The sequence below is a fragment of the Marmota monax genome, unplaced genomic scaffold, assembly GCF_021218885.2.
Source record: "Marmota monax isolate L192 unplaced genomic scaffold, Marmota_monax_Labrador192_F-V1.1 WCK01_AAM20220418_F8-fsc00002, whole genome shotgun sequence".
Classification (NCBI taxonomy): domain Eukaryota; kingdom Metazoa; phylum Chordata; class Mammalia; order Rodentia; family Sciuridae; genus Marmota; species Marmota monax.
In genome coordinates, this window is record NW_026693571.1 from 12,349,777 (window position 1) to 12,366,387 (window position 16,611).

The 16,611-nt window shown below is 35.9% G+C and overlaps 1 protein-coding gene across 1 annotated transcript in view; it reads right to left on the reverse strand.

Moving 5' to 3' along the window:
• The window catches only part of Arhgef38 (Rho guanine nucleotide exchange factor 38), a 142,084-nt gene that overhangs the window by 37,553 nt on the left and 87,920 nt on the right, over positions 1-16,611 (reverse strand). Inside the window, exon 5 of the mRNA XM_046459247.2 lies at positions 13,567-13,584. Within this exon, the coding sequence (XP_046315203.1) occupies positions 13,567-13,584 (18 nt within the window). The remainder of the gene's footprint in view (positions 1-13,566; positions 13,585-16,611) is intronic.

The window sequence follows — 16,611 nt, forward strand, 5'->3', positions numbered from 1 at the left end:
GTACATGCACACCTGCATGTACATGCACACACGTAGGCACACAACATATACACACCACTCACTATTCCATCTCCCAAGTTGATTTTCATTTTAGCACTTATCACTCTCTTGGAGTCATCTTGTTTCTTTGTTTATCAGTTTTTGATAAACTTTCCTGTGGCCACTGTGTCTCCACCAGGACCAACCATGTTCTCTCAATGCATAATTGTAGTCCGAGAAATGATAGAGTTTTCCTATTTTCTGTAATGTGCTTTTATTTTATATTGAATTCCTCATCCCTAAATTTCACAATGGTTGAATAAATGAGGCCTTTTATTCACATTCTGAGAATATTATAATAGCATAACAGAGACGAAAACTAACACTAACTAAAAGGTGATATTTTTAAAAGTCAGGAAACATCAAAAGTTTGCAAGGGAGTGAACAATTGCCTTAATATACTTTATCTTGCACTTCCTACACATTTAGAAACGGATTAAGGAAGGTAAGAAAAGAATAACAGAGAGAGAAAAAGAGCATCAGAGATGGAAGAGGGAAAAAATATTAATTATTGGTTTTCAAAAGAACTAAGTGAGATGAATAAAAAATGTAAATAAGTATGGATACAGAAAAAAGAATAACTAAAAATATTTTCTAACTGATGGCATTTCAGTAACAGAATCTTAACATGAAGGACAGCATTTTCTTATATATATCTAAAGCATAGATTTTTCAGGAATACATTTTATACACTTAAGTAAAATACATAAATAATTAACTAAGGAATGTGGAAGTTAAATAAGTAAGTTAAATAATTAGTCACGAATGTGGAAGATACTAACTTGATTAGAGAGAATTATATTACATATATGATTATGATTAGAATTTCTTCTGAAATTTTTCTTTGATCATTGCCAAAATTAATTTATTTAATGTTCTATAAATCACTAACAATACTATAAAAATATAAATATAATCAATTATTTCAATGAAAGAAAATCCAACTTTAATAAAATAGTTCACTAACATGGTCTATTGTTTTATATACACACATACAGATACATATATAAACACATCTATTTTTAACTTTAAAAAGTGCCCAAAGCCCAAATGAATTAAAAGTTGTATTTGTACCTCTCAGCTGCCCTCCTTTCTCCCTTATCTATATCTGTCACCAAACCCAACCCAGGTCCTTTAGTTGTGTCCAAATATTATCATTACTTCTTTTCCATCACTCTTTGGCATCAAAGTTCTATTTTCTCCCCTTCATGTTTCAAATAACAATAATCACAATTATAAATGGTTACTGTTTCCTTTAAAATCATCATAGATACAAGACTTAAAATGTCTTTCTCAAAAATGAGAAATTTCCCAGGCACTTTTGTCTTCACACTTACACTGTGCACAGTTGCCCAAGTGATGAGAAATGATGTTCCAATATCTACATCAGACAGACAAGCAATATGGTAGAAGTGATAGAGGATGCGTTGTAAGATAATGACACTCCACGCATTCAGTGTCATAAAGTTCACCTGGCCTAATCCCACCTAGTAGGATTAAGTTTTGATAACCATGTCAAGCAGATGAGTCCTGTGTGTGATATAAACGACATCAGCCAGGAATCCATTTATCACCTGCTTGCCCCACAGTAAGTAACCAAATGTGTAACAATTCCCCATATTGGGTTGAAATCTAAGGTAGTTATTAATTTGCAATTCTATTTCATCTTCTTTTGCCTTATCACAAATACTTTGGCAAGTATTTCATGCCATAAATAGCTACGCTAACCTCATTACAAATTATTATTGGAACTTTTCAAAGTGAAGTAAACACAGCTGGCTTTGTTTTAGCAGCATCTAGTTTTGTTGCAAAGAGCTGCTCATCAAGTACAAGAAAAAATGTGCAATGAAAATATAAATGACATTTAAAAATGTAACAACTATAACAGAAAAGAGAGAAAAATGTCAAATTTTCAACATGAGGAATATCTGTTTTTAATTACAGAAAAAAGGAGAAGAAAAAATATGTACTATACCATACTTTCAATTTTCTCTATTTCATTGACCACAATTAGCCTATTTAATATTTGTTTTACAGTAGCCACACCATCTATATAATCACTGATCTTTATGTATGTGTGTGTGCCAATTTATTCTTTTAAAATGTGAGTCAATGTTAAGGGAAACTATGTACTGAAACTGTATATACAAATAACAAATAGCATTTGCTAGAAATAAATAATAACTGAAAATAAACACAGAATTATCAACAAATTATAAAAGATGAATGAAGATGAATGAATGATAACTGATATAGCAGACAAAAGAGAGCCAATGTTTAATCATTCCCCAAAAGTTCATTAATTAAGGTCACTAGATACCTATGGAAATGGGGAGTAAAGGATTGGGTATCAAAATAAGGATCAGCCTAAAACCTGTTTCAGAAACTATCTAATTTTTAGGGTGTTATAAAAATAAGGGATATATTTTTAAGGACTAAGAATTAGCCCTTAAAAATTAAAAGAAAAATAATATTTAAAAAACCCCTCACAAATGTCAGAATAAAAAGTCCAGGAATTTTCCAGAAGAGCAGAGTAAAAATACGAAGGGATAGAAAATATGAGAAAAGTAGAGGACAGGCTTAGGGAATCAATATCTAATAACAGGATTCACCAAAAGAGAACAGAACAAATATAACCAGGAAGCCATCAGTGAAATAATTTAAGAGAAGTGCATATTTTAGCACATTGTGAAAGAATTCACTAAGTGTCCAGAACAAAGGATGGGACACAATCATACCTTGCAATTCATGAAACTTCAGAAAACTGGACACAACCCTTGATAGAAACAAATGGGTACAAACAGATGACTAGGAATCAGACTAAGTTTCTAATTTCTCATACTAACACTGAAAGCTAGAAAATAATGAAGAATCTCCTTTAAATTCTGAAGATCAGTTTTTATTCTCAATTTAGAATTCTGTATGAAACCAAACTATCAATCAAGTGTGAGGGTAAAATAGACACATTTTGGGTACAAAAGTTCATAAAATTTTATTTCCTATTATTCCTTTGAGGTATGAAGGAAACAAATGATGTACTCCATCAAAATCAACATAGGAAAGAAGCTAAGAGAAGCTTGATGATGACGGGAGGAGAGTCCCTGGAAGACAGTTGTGCCCAGTGTCAGCAATCCAAACTCAGGAGGCCTGAAGGCTTTAGGAGAGGTTTTTTAGAAAGACAAAATTGATACCAGACATAATGCATCTGGTTGTCTTGGATGATGACTTAGTTAGCTGGTTTTGAGTTTGTTGTCAATGATTTGTACACAGAAAACTGAGATGAAGAGGAAGAAGAGAAGGAGGAAGAGGGGAATCAACAATTGTCAGCTCTCAGGAAAACAGTAATTAGTTAGTTGACTCCAAGATTTAACTCTGTAAGGTATCCAGATATGATAGAATAACTCAAACACGGATTATTGTTTAGCCAAATTAGACAGAGAGGATGGAGAGTTGGGAAGGGAGCATGTATGTGTGTGTGTTGAGATGGAGATCAGAAAGACAGATTCTTGTCTTCTATGAGGGAAATTCAATCAATAATACCTGACTAGGAAAAAAGTTAAGCATGCTTTTAGAGTCATAAAGATAAATATCAAAATAATCAGCTAAAAGACACAAAAATAATGTGTCCTACTAAGGAGCATTTATGAATGTTATGGTTTGGATGTGAGATGTCCTGGCAAAAGCTCAAGTGTGAGACAATGCAAGAAGGTTCACAGGAGAAATGATTTGGTTGTGAGAGTCTTAACCCAATCAGTGAATTAATCCGCTGATAAGGATTAACTGGGTGATAACTGAAGTGGTAGGGTGTGGCTGGAGGAGGTGGGAATTGGGGCGTGGCTTTGGGGTATATATTTGTATCTGGCAAGTGGAGACCTCTTTCACTGCTTTCTAATTGTGAGCTGGTTTCCTCTGCCACACCATGCTGTGATGTCTACCTCACCTTTAGCTCCAAGGAATAGAGCCTGCTGTCTATGGACGGAGATCTCTAAAAACGTAAGACCTCAAATAACTTTTCCTCCTCTGCAGTTGTGCTGGTCATATCATTTAGTCATAGCAGCAAAAAAAGCTGACTAAAACAAAGAAAGGACTACCATTTTTCATAGCAAATCTTATAAAACTATTTTACTCTTAAAGTCATGAGTATGTATCATTTAGGGGGGAAAAAGAGAAAGTTTTTAAAAAGAGGAAACATAAGAACACTTAGAAAAATTTATGAAAAATTAAAGTACTGAGTTGAGACTAGTCATACCTATTAAAATGCAAAAGTGAAAGCAATTTGATCCTGGTACATATATGAACAAATGAGTAGCAAAAACTAGAAAATCAAGATATATATGTAAGTATGTATGGACATTGAGTACATGGTACCTGACATTTCTATTCAATAAGAAAATGTATTATTCAGTATCAAGGATAAATAGCTAGCCATATAAAAAAATAAAAAACAGATTCCTGCATCATTCTTTACACCAAAATAGTTGCCAGGTAGATCAAATATACAATTGTTAAAAATAAAACCATGGGGGTGGGGGGGGCTGAGTGTAGCTCAGTGACAGAGTGAATACTTAGCATGCAGGAGGCCCAAGGTTCAATCCCCAGCACCAAAAAGAAAGAAGAAAAGGAAAAAGCTATAAAAAAGAAACCATGCAAGAAAGTGAAGAAAACATGAGATTCTACTTTAAAAACTAACCTTGGAATCACTAAGCAATACATAAAATCCAGAAACCACAATACAAAAAAATAGTGATTAATAAATATGTTTTTAAATTGAGCTCTGAAAAACCGTACAAATAAAAGCAGCCATAAACTATGTTAAAGATCAAATAATAAGATGGAAATATGTTTATAGTAAGTAATAAAGCCTTAATATACTTGCTAATCAAGGAGACATTAGATCTATTAGAAAAAGAACATCTCAAAAAAGGTGTAAACCATTTAAAAAGATCATTAGCAATGAAACACAAATGGCTATATACAAATGAAAATGTTCAAGATTGTTAGTAATGCAAATTAAAACAACAGATTACCATGTTTAGCCTGTTACATTGTCATAGGATAAAGATATAAATATGAATTATATCTAGTGTTGGCCAGTAGAGGATAAATGGATGACTCATATATGAATAATAGGAATATAAATTAGCTCATAAATAACTTTTTTAAATTTTCTGACAAGCATCAGAAGTCCTTTGATCTAGCAATTCCACTTTCAAAGATGCATCCTAAATCAGGCAAGGTGGCACATGCTAGCAATCCCAGTGACTTGGAAGGCTGGGGCAAGAGGCTCAAAAGGTCAATGCCAGCTACAACAATTTAGCAAGATCCTGTCTCAAAATAACAACTAAAAAGGACTGGGGATATAGGTGGGTGTTCAACACTCCTGTGTTCCATCTCCAGTACCAAACAAAACAAAACAAAATGCACTATTAAAAAAATCATACCATTGTAAAAACATCATGCATAAGAATGAACATATAACATCAATGTTTATAACACAAATAATTCAACCATCAGTAAAAGTTTGGTAAACTAAATTATGGTATACCATATTTATATCATATATACACCTCATAATTTAGTGTATATTTGAATATATTAGTGCATATAATATATACCAGAGAATATTATACAGTTATAAAAATATTAATTTGTATTTACTGACATGGAAAGATGCCCATAATGAATTTATGGATAAAGTAGCAGGCTGATATGCAGGAAATAAAAAAATGGTCCTATTTTACTATGTGTGTGTGTGTGTGTGTGTGTGTGTGTGTAAAGAAAAAGCTGTAGTGATGTGATAGACATTGCAGTGTTACAGTGATCATCTCTGGAACATGACTACCCATTATCATCACTGCACTCACTTGTATTTTATTTATTTTACAATATTGCTCCAAGAATTTTAAAAATAAAAAGAGAAAATAACCTATATCATTTTGAGATTGGTAGGAACTGTGAGAGCCAAAGATGGGAACCTATATAGAAAGGGGCAGACAAGAAACAAATAGAAAAGAGAAAAACATGGAAATAACAAAGCACCGTATCTCAATTTTCTTTCTTGTTTTAGAATGTGGGACCTGGATCAGATGCTTTCTTTATGGAGGATTCTACAATTCTTGTCAGTTTAATGATGTCTTTGATGTTTATGTAAGATTATAATTCAAAGTAAACAGTTTAGAAATATAATTATTTTTTTGAAATGCAGATTGTAGGAAAAAAGAGACAGTTTTCTCTTGGCATGTGTAAGGTGTTTTTTGGATGCCGTTAAAAAGCCCACATCTTTCCAGTGAACTCCGACTGCAGCATGCCTGGCCTTCGCCATGAAGGAGCCCAACAATTACATAGCACTTGACATTGCCTTTTACCCTTTCCTGTAGCAGCATGTGTGCTTCATGACCCTAGTGAGGAGAACAGGAGGAAATAACTTGAGGCGAACTTGACTTTGATTTCCAGCCAGCCACATGCTGGGATTGCTCTTCTCTAAAGATGTATAGAATAGGCTAGAGGGGGCATAACCAACTGGGCTAACTCCTACACAGCAGGATTGCTGCGAAAACTTGGCAGTTTTTTAAGCAAGGGTTTCAATACAATGCACTGTTTTAAGTATTCTGTGTGTGGGAGCCTGGGCATGCTAACGGCACCAGGAAGAATATTTTCCTTTCCTGCTTCAAATCTCCCTTTCTGACTCTCCTCTCTAACTATGTCTTTTGGTTATAAAGATCTAAGTTGTAGGAAAAGAAATCTTAATTGAATTTTGGGCACATGAAATTCTTCTCTAATATCCAGCTATGTTGAAGCTCCAGTCTTTGGCACAATGACAAGGACACAGGCTTTATAATGAGGCAGCTGCCCTGCCCTAATCCCCATCGTTTATCATTAAGGGAAGCCCTGGAGCCTTCTGATGTGTCAAAGAACCAAAATAATCTTGCCCATATGCAAATTCAAATAACCTAAGAATTGAAAACATAAAACAAATATTGAATTATCCTAAAACATATATTTTCTTTATAAAAGAAAAGACTTATAAATGGGTGCCTGTTTGGCACCTGAAAAGATCAGCTTCCTCACTTGGGTGAGACAGATCAACAGCTTGGCCTAAGGGCCTGATTCCTCTACTCATTTCTGGAATTCTGACTTCAGGATTGCTTTGCAATCTACTTTGAATGACAGACATTTATGTCTTAAATTGATATAATTTCCATTTTGTAAATTTTGTATTTAATGTAACACTTAGAAGTTTAAAATTCTGTCTCTTTTAAACACCCCCCTCCCCCCCACACACACACTCTTACACTGACAAGCAAACCAGATGAAGACTCTCAGAGAGTCCACGACTATAGTGACACAACATGTGCTTTTTAAAGTCTTGGTAAATTTGAATGGAAATTTATATCACTATCATTGTTTCAGTCTTTAACAGGTTAGAGACATATATTTCTTCTAGGAAAGTATAACTCTTCCAGAGTTAGGTCGTTTTTATAAAATGACTTCTATATTATCCTATTAGCCAATTATTTCATTGTAACATTTCATGCCTATGCCATACGAGTATAGGCTTTTTTCTCTCTAAATCATACAAGAGTCCAAAATAAAAGAAACTCAGTTTTTTACTATAATGCATAAGGAGCAGGCCCAGCGGCTTGCTGGCGTGGTAGACACATCGCCCCAATTGGAGGAGCGGCAGAGCAGAGCCGCCGCTCGCGTCTGCAAGGTGGGCAGACCTGCGACCGACTGGAGGAGCAGGCCCAGCAGCCCGTGGCGTGGTAGACACTACGCCCCCAATTGGAGGAGCGGCGGAGCAGAGCCACCGCCCGCGCCTTCAAGGTAGGCAGACCTGCGACCCTCCAGCAGAGCAGGCCCAGCGGCCTGCCGGCATGGTAGACACATCGCCCCAATTGGAGGAAGGTCCCAGCTGCCGCCCACAAGATAGGCAGACCGCACGTCCCGGAGAAGGGGCCCGGTGGCACGCCGGCCTAGTTGAAAGATCACCCCAATTGGAGGAGGGGCACAGCCGCCGCCTGCGCCTGCAAGGTAGGCAGACCTCCAATCTGGAGAACAGACCCAGCTGCCTGCCAGCATGGCAGACAGATCATCCCTATTGGAGGAGGGGCCCAGCCGTTGCCCGCAAGGTAGGCAGACCACGTGACCTGGAGAAGGGGCCCGGTGGCCCGCTGGCATGATAGACAGATCACCCCAATTGGAGGAGGAGCACAGCCGCCGCCCGCCCCTGCAAGGGAGACTTTGCAACTATACAAGAGCGATATAAATATATAGGGGGAAAATTCAATAACACAACAGTTTCACCAAGCAGAAAGAAACGCGAGCAGTATGAAAAGACAAGGAAAGAAAGGACTACAAGCAATGCAGATCAACTCAACTTTAGAAGAGGTAACAGCTGCAGCAGATGGAATGTCAGATAAAGAATTCAGGATATACATGCTTCAGATGATCTGGAGTCTCAAGGAAGACATCAGACAGCAAAATCAGACAATGAAAGATCACTTCAAAAATGAGTTACATAAACAAATCCAATAAAAAAAAGATCAACTATATAGGGAGATAGAGGTTATAAAAAACAAACAAACAGAAATCCTAGAAATGCAGGAAGCAATAAACCAACTTAAAAACTCAATGGAGAATACTACCAGCAGAGTAGAACACTTAGAAGATAGAACATCAGACAATGAAGACAAAGTATTTCAACTTCAAAAGAACATAGACAGCTCAGCAAGACTGTTAAGAAACCATGAGCAGAACATCCAAGAAATTTGGGATAACATAAAGAGACCAAACTTAAGAGTCATTGGGATACAGGAAGGTATAGAGGTCCAAACCAAAGGCATGAGCAATATGTTCAACGAAATAATCCGAGAAAACTTCCCAGACTTGAAGAATGAGACAGAATCCCAAATCCTAGAAGCCTACAAGACGCCGAACGTGCAAAATCATAAGAGATCCACACCTAGACACATTATAATGAAGATGCCCAACATACGGAATAAGGAGAGAACTCTTAAAGCTTCAAGAGAAAGGAAGCAGATTATGTTTAGGGGTAAACCAATCAGGATAACAGCTGATCTTTCAACACAGACTCTGAAAGCTAGAAGATCCTGGAACAACATATTTCAAACGCTGAAAGAAAATGGGTTCCAACCAAGAATTGCGTATCCAGCGAAATTAAGCTTCAGGATGGAATATGAAATTAAAACCTTCCACGATAAACAAAAGTTTAAAGAATTTGCAGCTAGAAAACCATCTCTTCAAAACATCCTCGGCAAAACATTACAGGAAGAGGAAATGGAAAATAACAATGAAAACCAACAGTGGGAGGTAGGACAGTAAAGGGGGGGGAAATAATCAAAGAGGAAAACAAACCATGTTTAGTAACAGAAATAAACAAATATGGCTGGAAGAACAACCCATATCTCAATAATAACCCTAAATGTTAATGGCTTAAACTCACCAATTAAGAGACACAGGCTAGTAGAATGGATCAAAAATAAAAAAAATCCAACAGATCCTCTAGACAAAAGCTGAATAAAGAAACTATTGAACTCAATAGCACAAACAATAACCTAGACTTAACCGACATATATAGAATATATCAACCATCATCAAGTGGATACACGTTCTTCTCAGCAGCACATGGATCCTACTCAAAGATAGACCATATATTATTCCATAGGGCAACTCTTAGTAAATGCAAAGGCTTGGAGATAATACCATGGACCATATCTGATCATAATGGAATGAAACTGGAAATCGATGATAAAAGAAGGAAGGAAAAATCCTACATCACATGGAAAATGAACAATATGTTACTGAATGATCAATGGGTTACAGAAGACATAAAGGAGGAGATAAAACAATTCATAGAGACAAATGACAATACAGACACAACATACCGGAATCTATGGGACACAATGAAAGCAGTTTTAAGAGGGAAATTCATTTCTTGGAGTTCTTTCCTCAAAAAAAGAAAAAAACAACAAATAAATGAACTCACACTACACCTCAAAAACCTAGAAAAGGAAGAGCAAAATAACAGCAAATGTAGTAGAAGACAAGAAATAATTAAAATTAGAGCAGAAATCAACGAAATTGAAACAAAAAAAAAACATTGAAAAAACTAAAAGTTGGTTCTTTGAAAAAATAAATAAGATCGATAGGCCCTTAGCCATGCTAACAAAGAGAAGAAGAGAGAGAACTCAAATTACTAACATACGGGATGAAAAAGGCAATATCACAACAGACACTACAGAAATACAGAAGATAATTACAAAGTATTTTGAAACCCTATATTCCAATAAAATAGAAGATAGTGAAGATATCGATAAATTTCTTAAGTCATATGATCTGCCCAGATTGAGTCAGGAAGGCATACACAATTTAAACAGACCAATAACAAAGGAAGAAATTGAAGAAGCCATCAACAGACTACCAACCAAAAAAAGCCCTGGACCGGATGGGTATACAGCGGAGTTTTACAAAACCTTCAAAGAAGAATTAACACCAATACTTTTCAAGCTATTTCAAGAAATAGAAAAAGAAAGAGCTCTCCCAAATTCATTCTATGAGGCCAACATCACCCTGATCCCGAAACCAGACAAAGATACTTCAAAGAAAGAAAACTACAGACCAATATCTCTAATGAACTTGGATGCAAAAATTCTCAATAAAATCCTGGCGAATCGAATACAAAAGCATATCAAAAAAATTGTGCACCATGATCAAGTAGGATTCATCCCTGGGATGCAAGGTTGGTTCAATATACGGAAATCAATAAATACTATTCACCACATCAATAGACTTAAAGACAAGAACCATATGATCATCTCAATAGATGCAGAAAAAGCATTTGACAAAGTACAGCATCCCTTTATGTTCAAAACACTAGAAAAACTAGGGATAACAGGAACTTACCTCAGCATTGTAAAAGCTATATATGCTAAACCTCAGGCTAGCATCATCCTAAATGGAGAAAAACTGAAGGCATTCCCTCTAAAATCTGTAACAAGACAGGGATGCCCTCTATCACCACTTCTACTCAATTTAGTTCTTGAAATACTAGCCAGAGTAATTAGACAGACAAAAGAAATTAAAGGCATAAAAATAAGAAAAGAAGAGCTTAAATTATCGCCATTTGCGGATGACATGATAATATATTTAACAGACCCCAAAGGGTCTACAAAGAAACTGCTAGAGTTAATAAATGAATTCAGCAAAGTGGCAGGATATAAAATCAACACGCATAAATCAAAGGCATTCCTGTATATCAGCAACAAAACTTCTGAAATGGAAATGAGGAAAACCACTCCATTCACAATATCCTCAAAGAAAATAAAATACTTGGGAATCAACCTAACAAAATTGGTGAAAGATTTATACAATGAAAACTACAGAATCCTAAATAGAGAGATAGAAGAAGATCTTAGAAGATGGAAAAATGTACCCTATTCATGGATAGGCAGAACTAACATCATCAAAATGTCGATATTACCCAAAGTTCTTTACAGGTTCAATGCGATGCCAATTAAAATCCCAATGGCATTTCTTATAGAAATAGATAAAGCAATCATGAAATTCATATGGAAAAACAAAAGACCCAGAATAGCAAAAGCAATTCTAAGCAGGAAGTGTGAATCTGGAGGTATAGTGATATCAGAGTTCAAACTGTACTACAAAGCAATAGTAACAAAAACAGCGTGGTACTGGTACCAAAACAGTCAGGTGGACCAATGGTACAGAATAGAGGACACAGAAACCAATCCACAAAATTACAACTATCTTATATTTGATAAAGGGACTAAAAGCATGCAATGGAGGAAGGATAGCATCTTCAACAAATGGTGCTGGGAAAACTGGAAATCCATATGCAACAAAATGAAACTGAATCCCTTTCTCTCGCCATGCACAAAAGTTAACTCAAAATGGATCAAGGAGCTAGATATCAAATCAGAGACACTGCGTCTGATAGAAGAAAAAATTGGCTATGATCTACATACTGTGGAGTTGGGTTCCAAATTCCTTAATAGGACGCCCATAGCCCAAGAGTTAATAACAAGAATAAATAAATGGGACCTACTTAAACTAAAAAGTTTTTTTCTCAGCAAGAGAAACGATAAGAGAGGTGAATAGAGAGGCTACATCCTGGGAACAAATTTTTACCCCTCACACTTCAGATAGAGCCATAATATCCAGAATATACAAAGAACTCAAAAATTAAACAATAAGATAACAAATAACCCAATCAACAAATGGGCCAAGAACCTGAACAGACACTTCACAGAGGAGGACATAGAATCAATCAACAAGTACATGAAAAAATGCTCACCATCTCTAGCAGTCAGAGAAATGCAAATCAAAACCACCCTAAGATACCATCTCACTCCAGTAAGATTGGCAGCCATTATGAAGTCAAACAACAATAAGTGTTGGCGAGGATGTGGGGAAAAGGGTACACTTGTACACTGCTGGTGGGACTGCAAATTGGTGCGGCCAATTTGGAAAGCAGTATGGAGATACCTGGGAAAGCTGGGAATGGATCCACCATTTGACCCAGGTATCGCCCTTCTCGGACTATTCCCTGAGGATCTTAAAAGAGCGTACTATAGGGATACTGCCACATCAATGATCATAGCGGCACAATTCACAATAGCTAGACTGTGGAACCAACCTAGATGCCCTTCAATAGATGAATGGATAAAAAAAATGTGGCATCTATACACAATGGAGTACTACGCAGCAATAAAAAATGACAAAATCATAGAATTTGCAGGGAAATGGATGGCATTAGAGCAGATTATGCTAAGTGAAGCTAGCCAATCCTTAAAAAACAAATGCCAAATGTCTTCTTTGATATAAAGAGAGCAACTAAGAACAGAACAGGGAGGAAGAGCATGAGGAAAAGATTAACATTAAACAAAGACAAGTGGGGGGAGAGAAAGGGAGAGAGAAGGGAAAGCATATGGAAATGGTAGGAGACCCTCAATGTTACACAAAATTACATAGAAGAGGATGTGAGGGGAAACGGGGGGAAAACATAGGAGAGAATTGAACAACAGCAGATGAGGTAGAGAGGGATAATGGGAGGGGAGGGGAGGGGGGATAGTAGGGGAAAGGAAAGGTAGCAGAATACAACAGTCACTAATATGCCATTATGTAAAAATGTGAGTGTGTAACCAATGTGATTCTGCAATTTGTATTTGGGGTAAAAATGGGAGTTTATAACCCAATTGAGTCAAATGTATGAAAGATGATATATCATGAGCTTTGTAATGTTTTGAACAACCAATAAAAAATATAATAAAAAAAAACTAAAATTTTGATTTGGATAGGAATGTTCAGTAGCTTTTCCCCATGACTTTTATATTTGATTTCTGTTACTTTAAAAAATGTTCTTAGCATAACCATTGCTTCTAACTGCCCTGTATACGTGTATACACAATCTATACATGTATGAAAACATCAAACTATACACCATAAATATGTATAATTACAAAGTGTTGATTAAAAAAAAGTACTTACTCTTGCACATATATTTTCCTGTAAGAAAGAGAGAAAAGTAGATTCATGTAAATCCATATATTTGAGGTATAAGTCAAACATTACAAAACCTGCAAAATTTTATTATGTAAAATAAAGTACTAAGTAATTTTCATGAATGACCTATGAAATTAATCCCCTTGTTTGGTAATTAGGTCCCTAAAGTTTTATTTTTTTATATTTACCATATGCTTCACACTTTGTTTAAAATTTAAAACTGTTGATTCAGATACAGTAAATTTTGATCATTCAAAAATGGATTTAAATGTAAATTTTTGTTTACATTATGAAAATATGATCTCGTAAAGTGATGGGAGACTCCAAGACTGCAAGATTACTAAGGAAATGTGTAACTAACTTCCAAATCATTATCAAGTCATCTTTACTATCCCTCCATATCTAGTTTTATGCAGATTCTGAATAATTCGCTTATTTAATGAATAATTCTCAAAAAGCCTTCACTAAACTAGATTCTGTAGTTTCCATTTTGCTCAAGAAAAACTGAAGTCCTCCAAGGGAAAAGCAATACATGGTCTGCCTCTCCTTCCATCTCCTCTCTACCCTTGTCTAGTATTCACCTCTTCCCCCAGTCTCTGACAGCCACACAGGCTCCTTGATTCTTCTAAAGTCTGCCAGGCGTGTGACTCCAGGTCTGTGCGCCTTGTCCCTTCTGCCTAGGTTGCTCTCCCTCTGGGGAGCAACTTTCACTTACTCCTTTATCTCTTTCAGGTTTTTGCTCAACTGTCCCTTCTCCATGAAGCTTTTCTTCACCAACCTTTAAGAAAGTGCATCCTGTCTCACACTGTGCTCCTTATCACCATTCCTAGCTTTCTTTTTTCTTCCCAATAGTTGTTACTTTTTCATATACTATGTAACTCTCTTATTTATTATCTATCCCCTCCTTCAACCCTATGCATGAATTTATGCTTGATTTGTTCACTGCTGTGAACCCAATCCTAAAAAGTGATGGCATTTGGTAAGAGCTCAAAAGATTTGTCAAATTAATTAGTCAGCAAAGTAGACAGGAATTTTTTCTCTGAAAACCACATCTGGCTATCAAGAAATTATATAATAACCTATGTTCATACATTGACCAACATAGCCTCTGTTTTTCAATATCTTCATCTGTTTCAACCAATTAACCTAAATATTTTAACACAAATTAAAAATTGTTTTTAATGTAGTATAACAGTTGATAAAAAGAATCCTGATAAATTTTCCCAGTAGGGGAACCCACAGTCTATAGGGCAGGGCCATCGCATTATAACATCTCCTTTTTACTTACTCATCATTTTAAACTATCTTACTTGAGGTGAAAATCTGTGAAAGTTAATCCCAGCCAAGGACAATTCAGGATGGAAGAACTTAAATAATGTCCAATTATCCTTTGATGGGACAAAGTAATTTAATATCCCTATCCCTGTACCTGCTCCCTCACAGGCTTGGTGTAACTTGACTCAAGAAAGTTTTTATGTGAAAATTCCTTAAGGATTATAGTCTTGTTTTAAACTTGATGCCATATAACAAGAAACTGAAAGAATTTCCAAACGTGCTTTTATTTTTTTTTTAACTTGGAACATTCCAAAAGCATACAATGTGGTGAATATATTGAAATGCATTCCTTTAGATTTTGTATCACATGAGCTTTTACCTTCTTCTCTGAATGGAGAAGCTATAGGAGTAACACGAGCGAAGTATCCAGATACTAAAAGTTTGTCATTTCTTTCTTTTTCTATTACAAATAAACAGATCTGTGGGGTCTCTCAAATGCAAAAGGAGTATTAATAGTGTTTATATCTGGAAAAACAGAAAAAGGCGGCAGCAGACAGGCTCTGCTTGCATTTATAGTTAATCTATTTTCACTTTCCTCATACAAATCAAAAACCTTAAATAACCTCAAAGAGTCTAAGTAATCAGATCTTTAGCAAACAACTTCCAGACCTTTAGAGCCTGTATTAACCCAGTGTTGCTCACAATCTTAGGGATCATTAATGCCACTCTGTGAACACTTTGAGTAAATAAAAACTTGCAAATTTCTGATTTGTACGCTGCAGATACAGATGTGCACTGTACTTCTGAATAGTTTTAAAGTCTTTCTAAAGGTCTCCAAATTCCAAAGATTTTGCTTAGATTGCATCTATAAAGATGAAAAACACACTCATCTGCTTCAGGAAAAGCAGCCAGTGAGCACTGGGGGCCTGATTTATCTCTTTAATGTAGCTCTTGCGTGTATGCCAAAAACTACCTGAGGGTGCTCATTAAAGATACAGACCCTGGATGGGCCACCAGCAATCCTATTTGTTTGGGCTGGGGTGGGGGAAGCATAGGAAACTGCACCTTTAAAATAGATTCCCAGTGGATCTAGTGCAGAGGAACTCAGACACAAGAAATGTTACCCTCACATTTCAAAAAGATTAAAAATTATTTTCTGGATACTAATATTATTTTCCCTTTTGAATGACAATGGACTTCAAAGAATAACCAAAGGTTATGAGCTTGAATCCATTACAGAAGCAGGCAATATCTCTGCCATCCTTTTGGAAATTAGTCATGAACTGCACCCCCTGTGAGAGCTTTTGATACGTTACTTAAAGTAACTCTTACGTTGTTATTAAACTTCCCAGAGGTTTTGTTTATCTCCCCAACTAGAGTTTGTGTTCCTGGGAGGCAAGAACTATGCTTATGCGTTTAAAAATAAAATATTTTCAACATTATCTAATAAATATTTATTAGGCCTTCAATAAACACATTTTAATTTTGGTTAAAGTGCAACCTAAGTTGCTTTAAAATCCACTTTAGCTTCTGAAGCATGAAGATATCTCTCTTGTGGATATTGCTTCAAACCAAGTTGTTCCAAATATTCCTTTTCATGGTGGGAAATAGAGGCTGCACCTAATATTCATTAGAAATGGCAAATGCACTTGGGTTCTGTTATTTAGCCACTAGGAAAAGACAGAGTGACAGTAATAGCTTTGACTGATTACTTGGCAAGGGAAACCAAGCCCTCAGGGTGTTCCAGACTCTCTT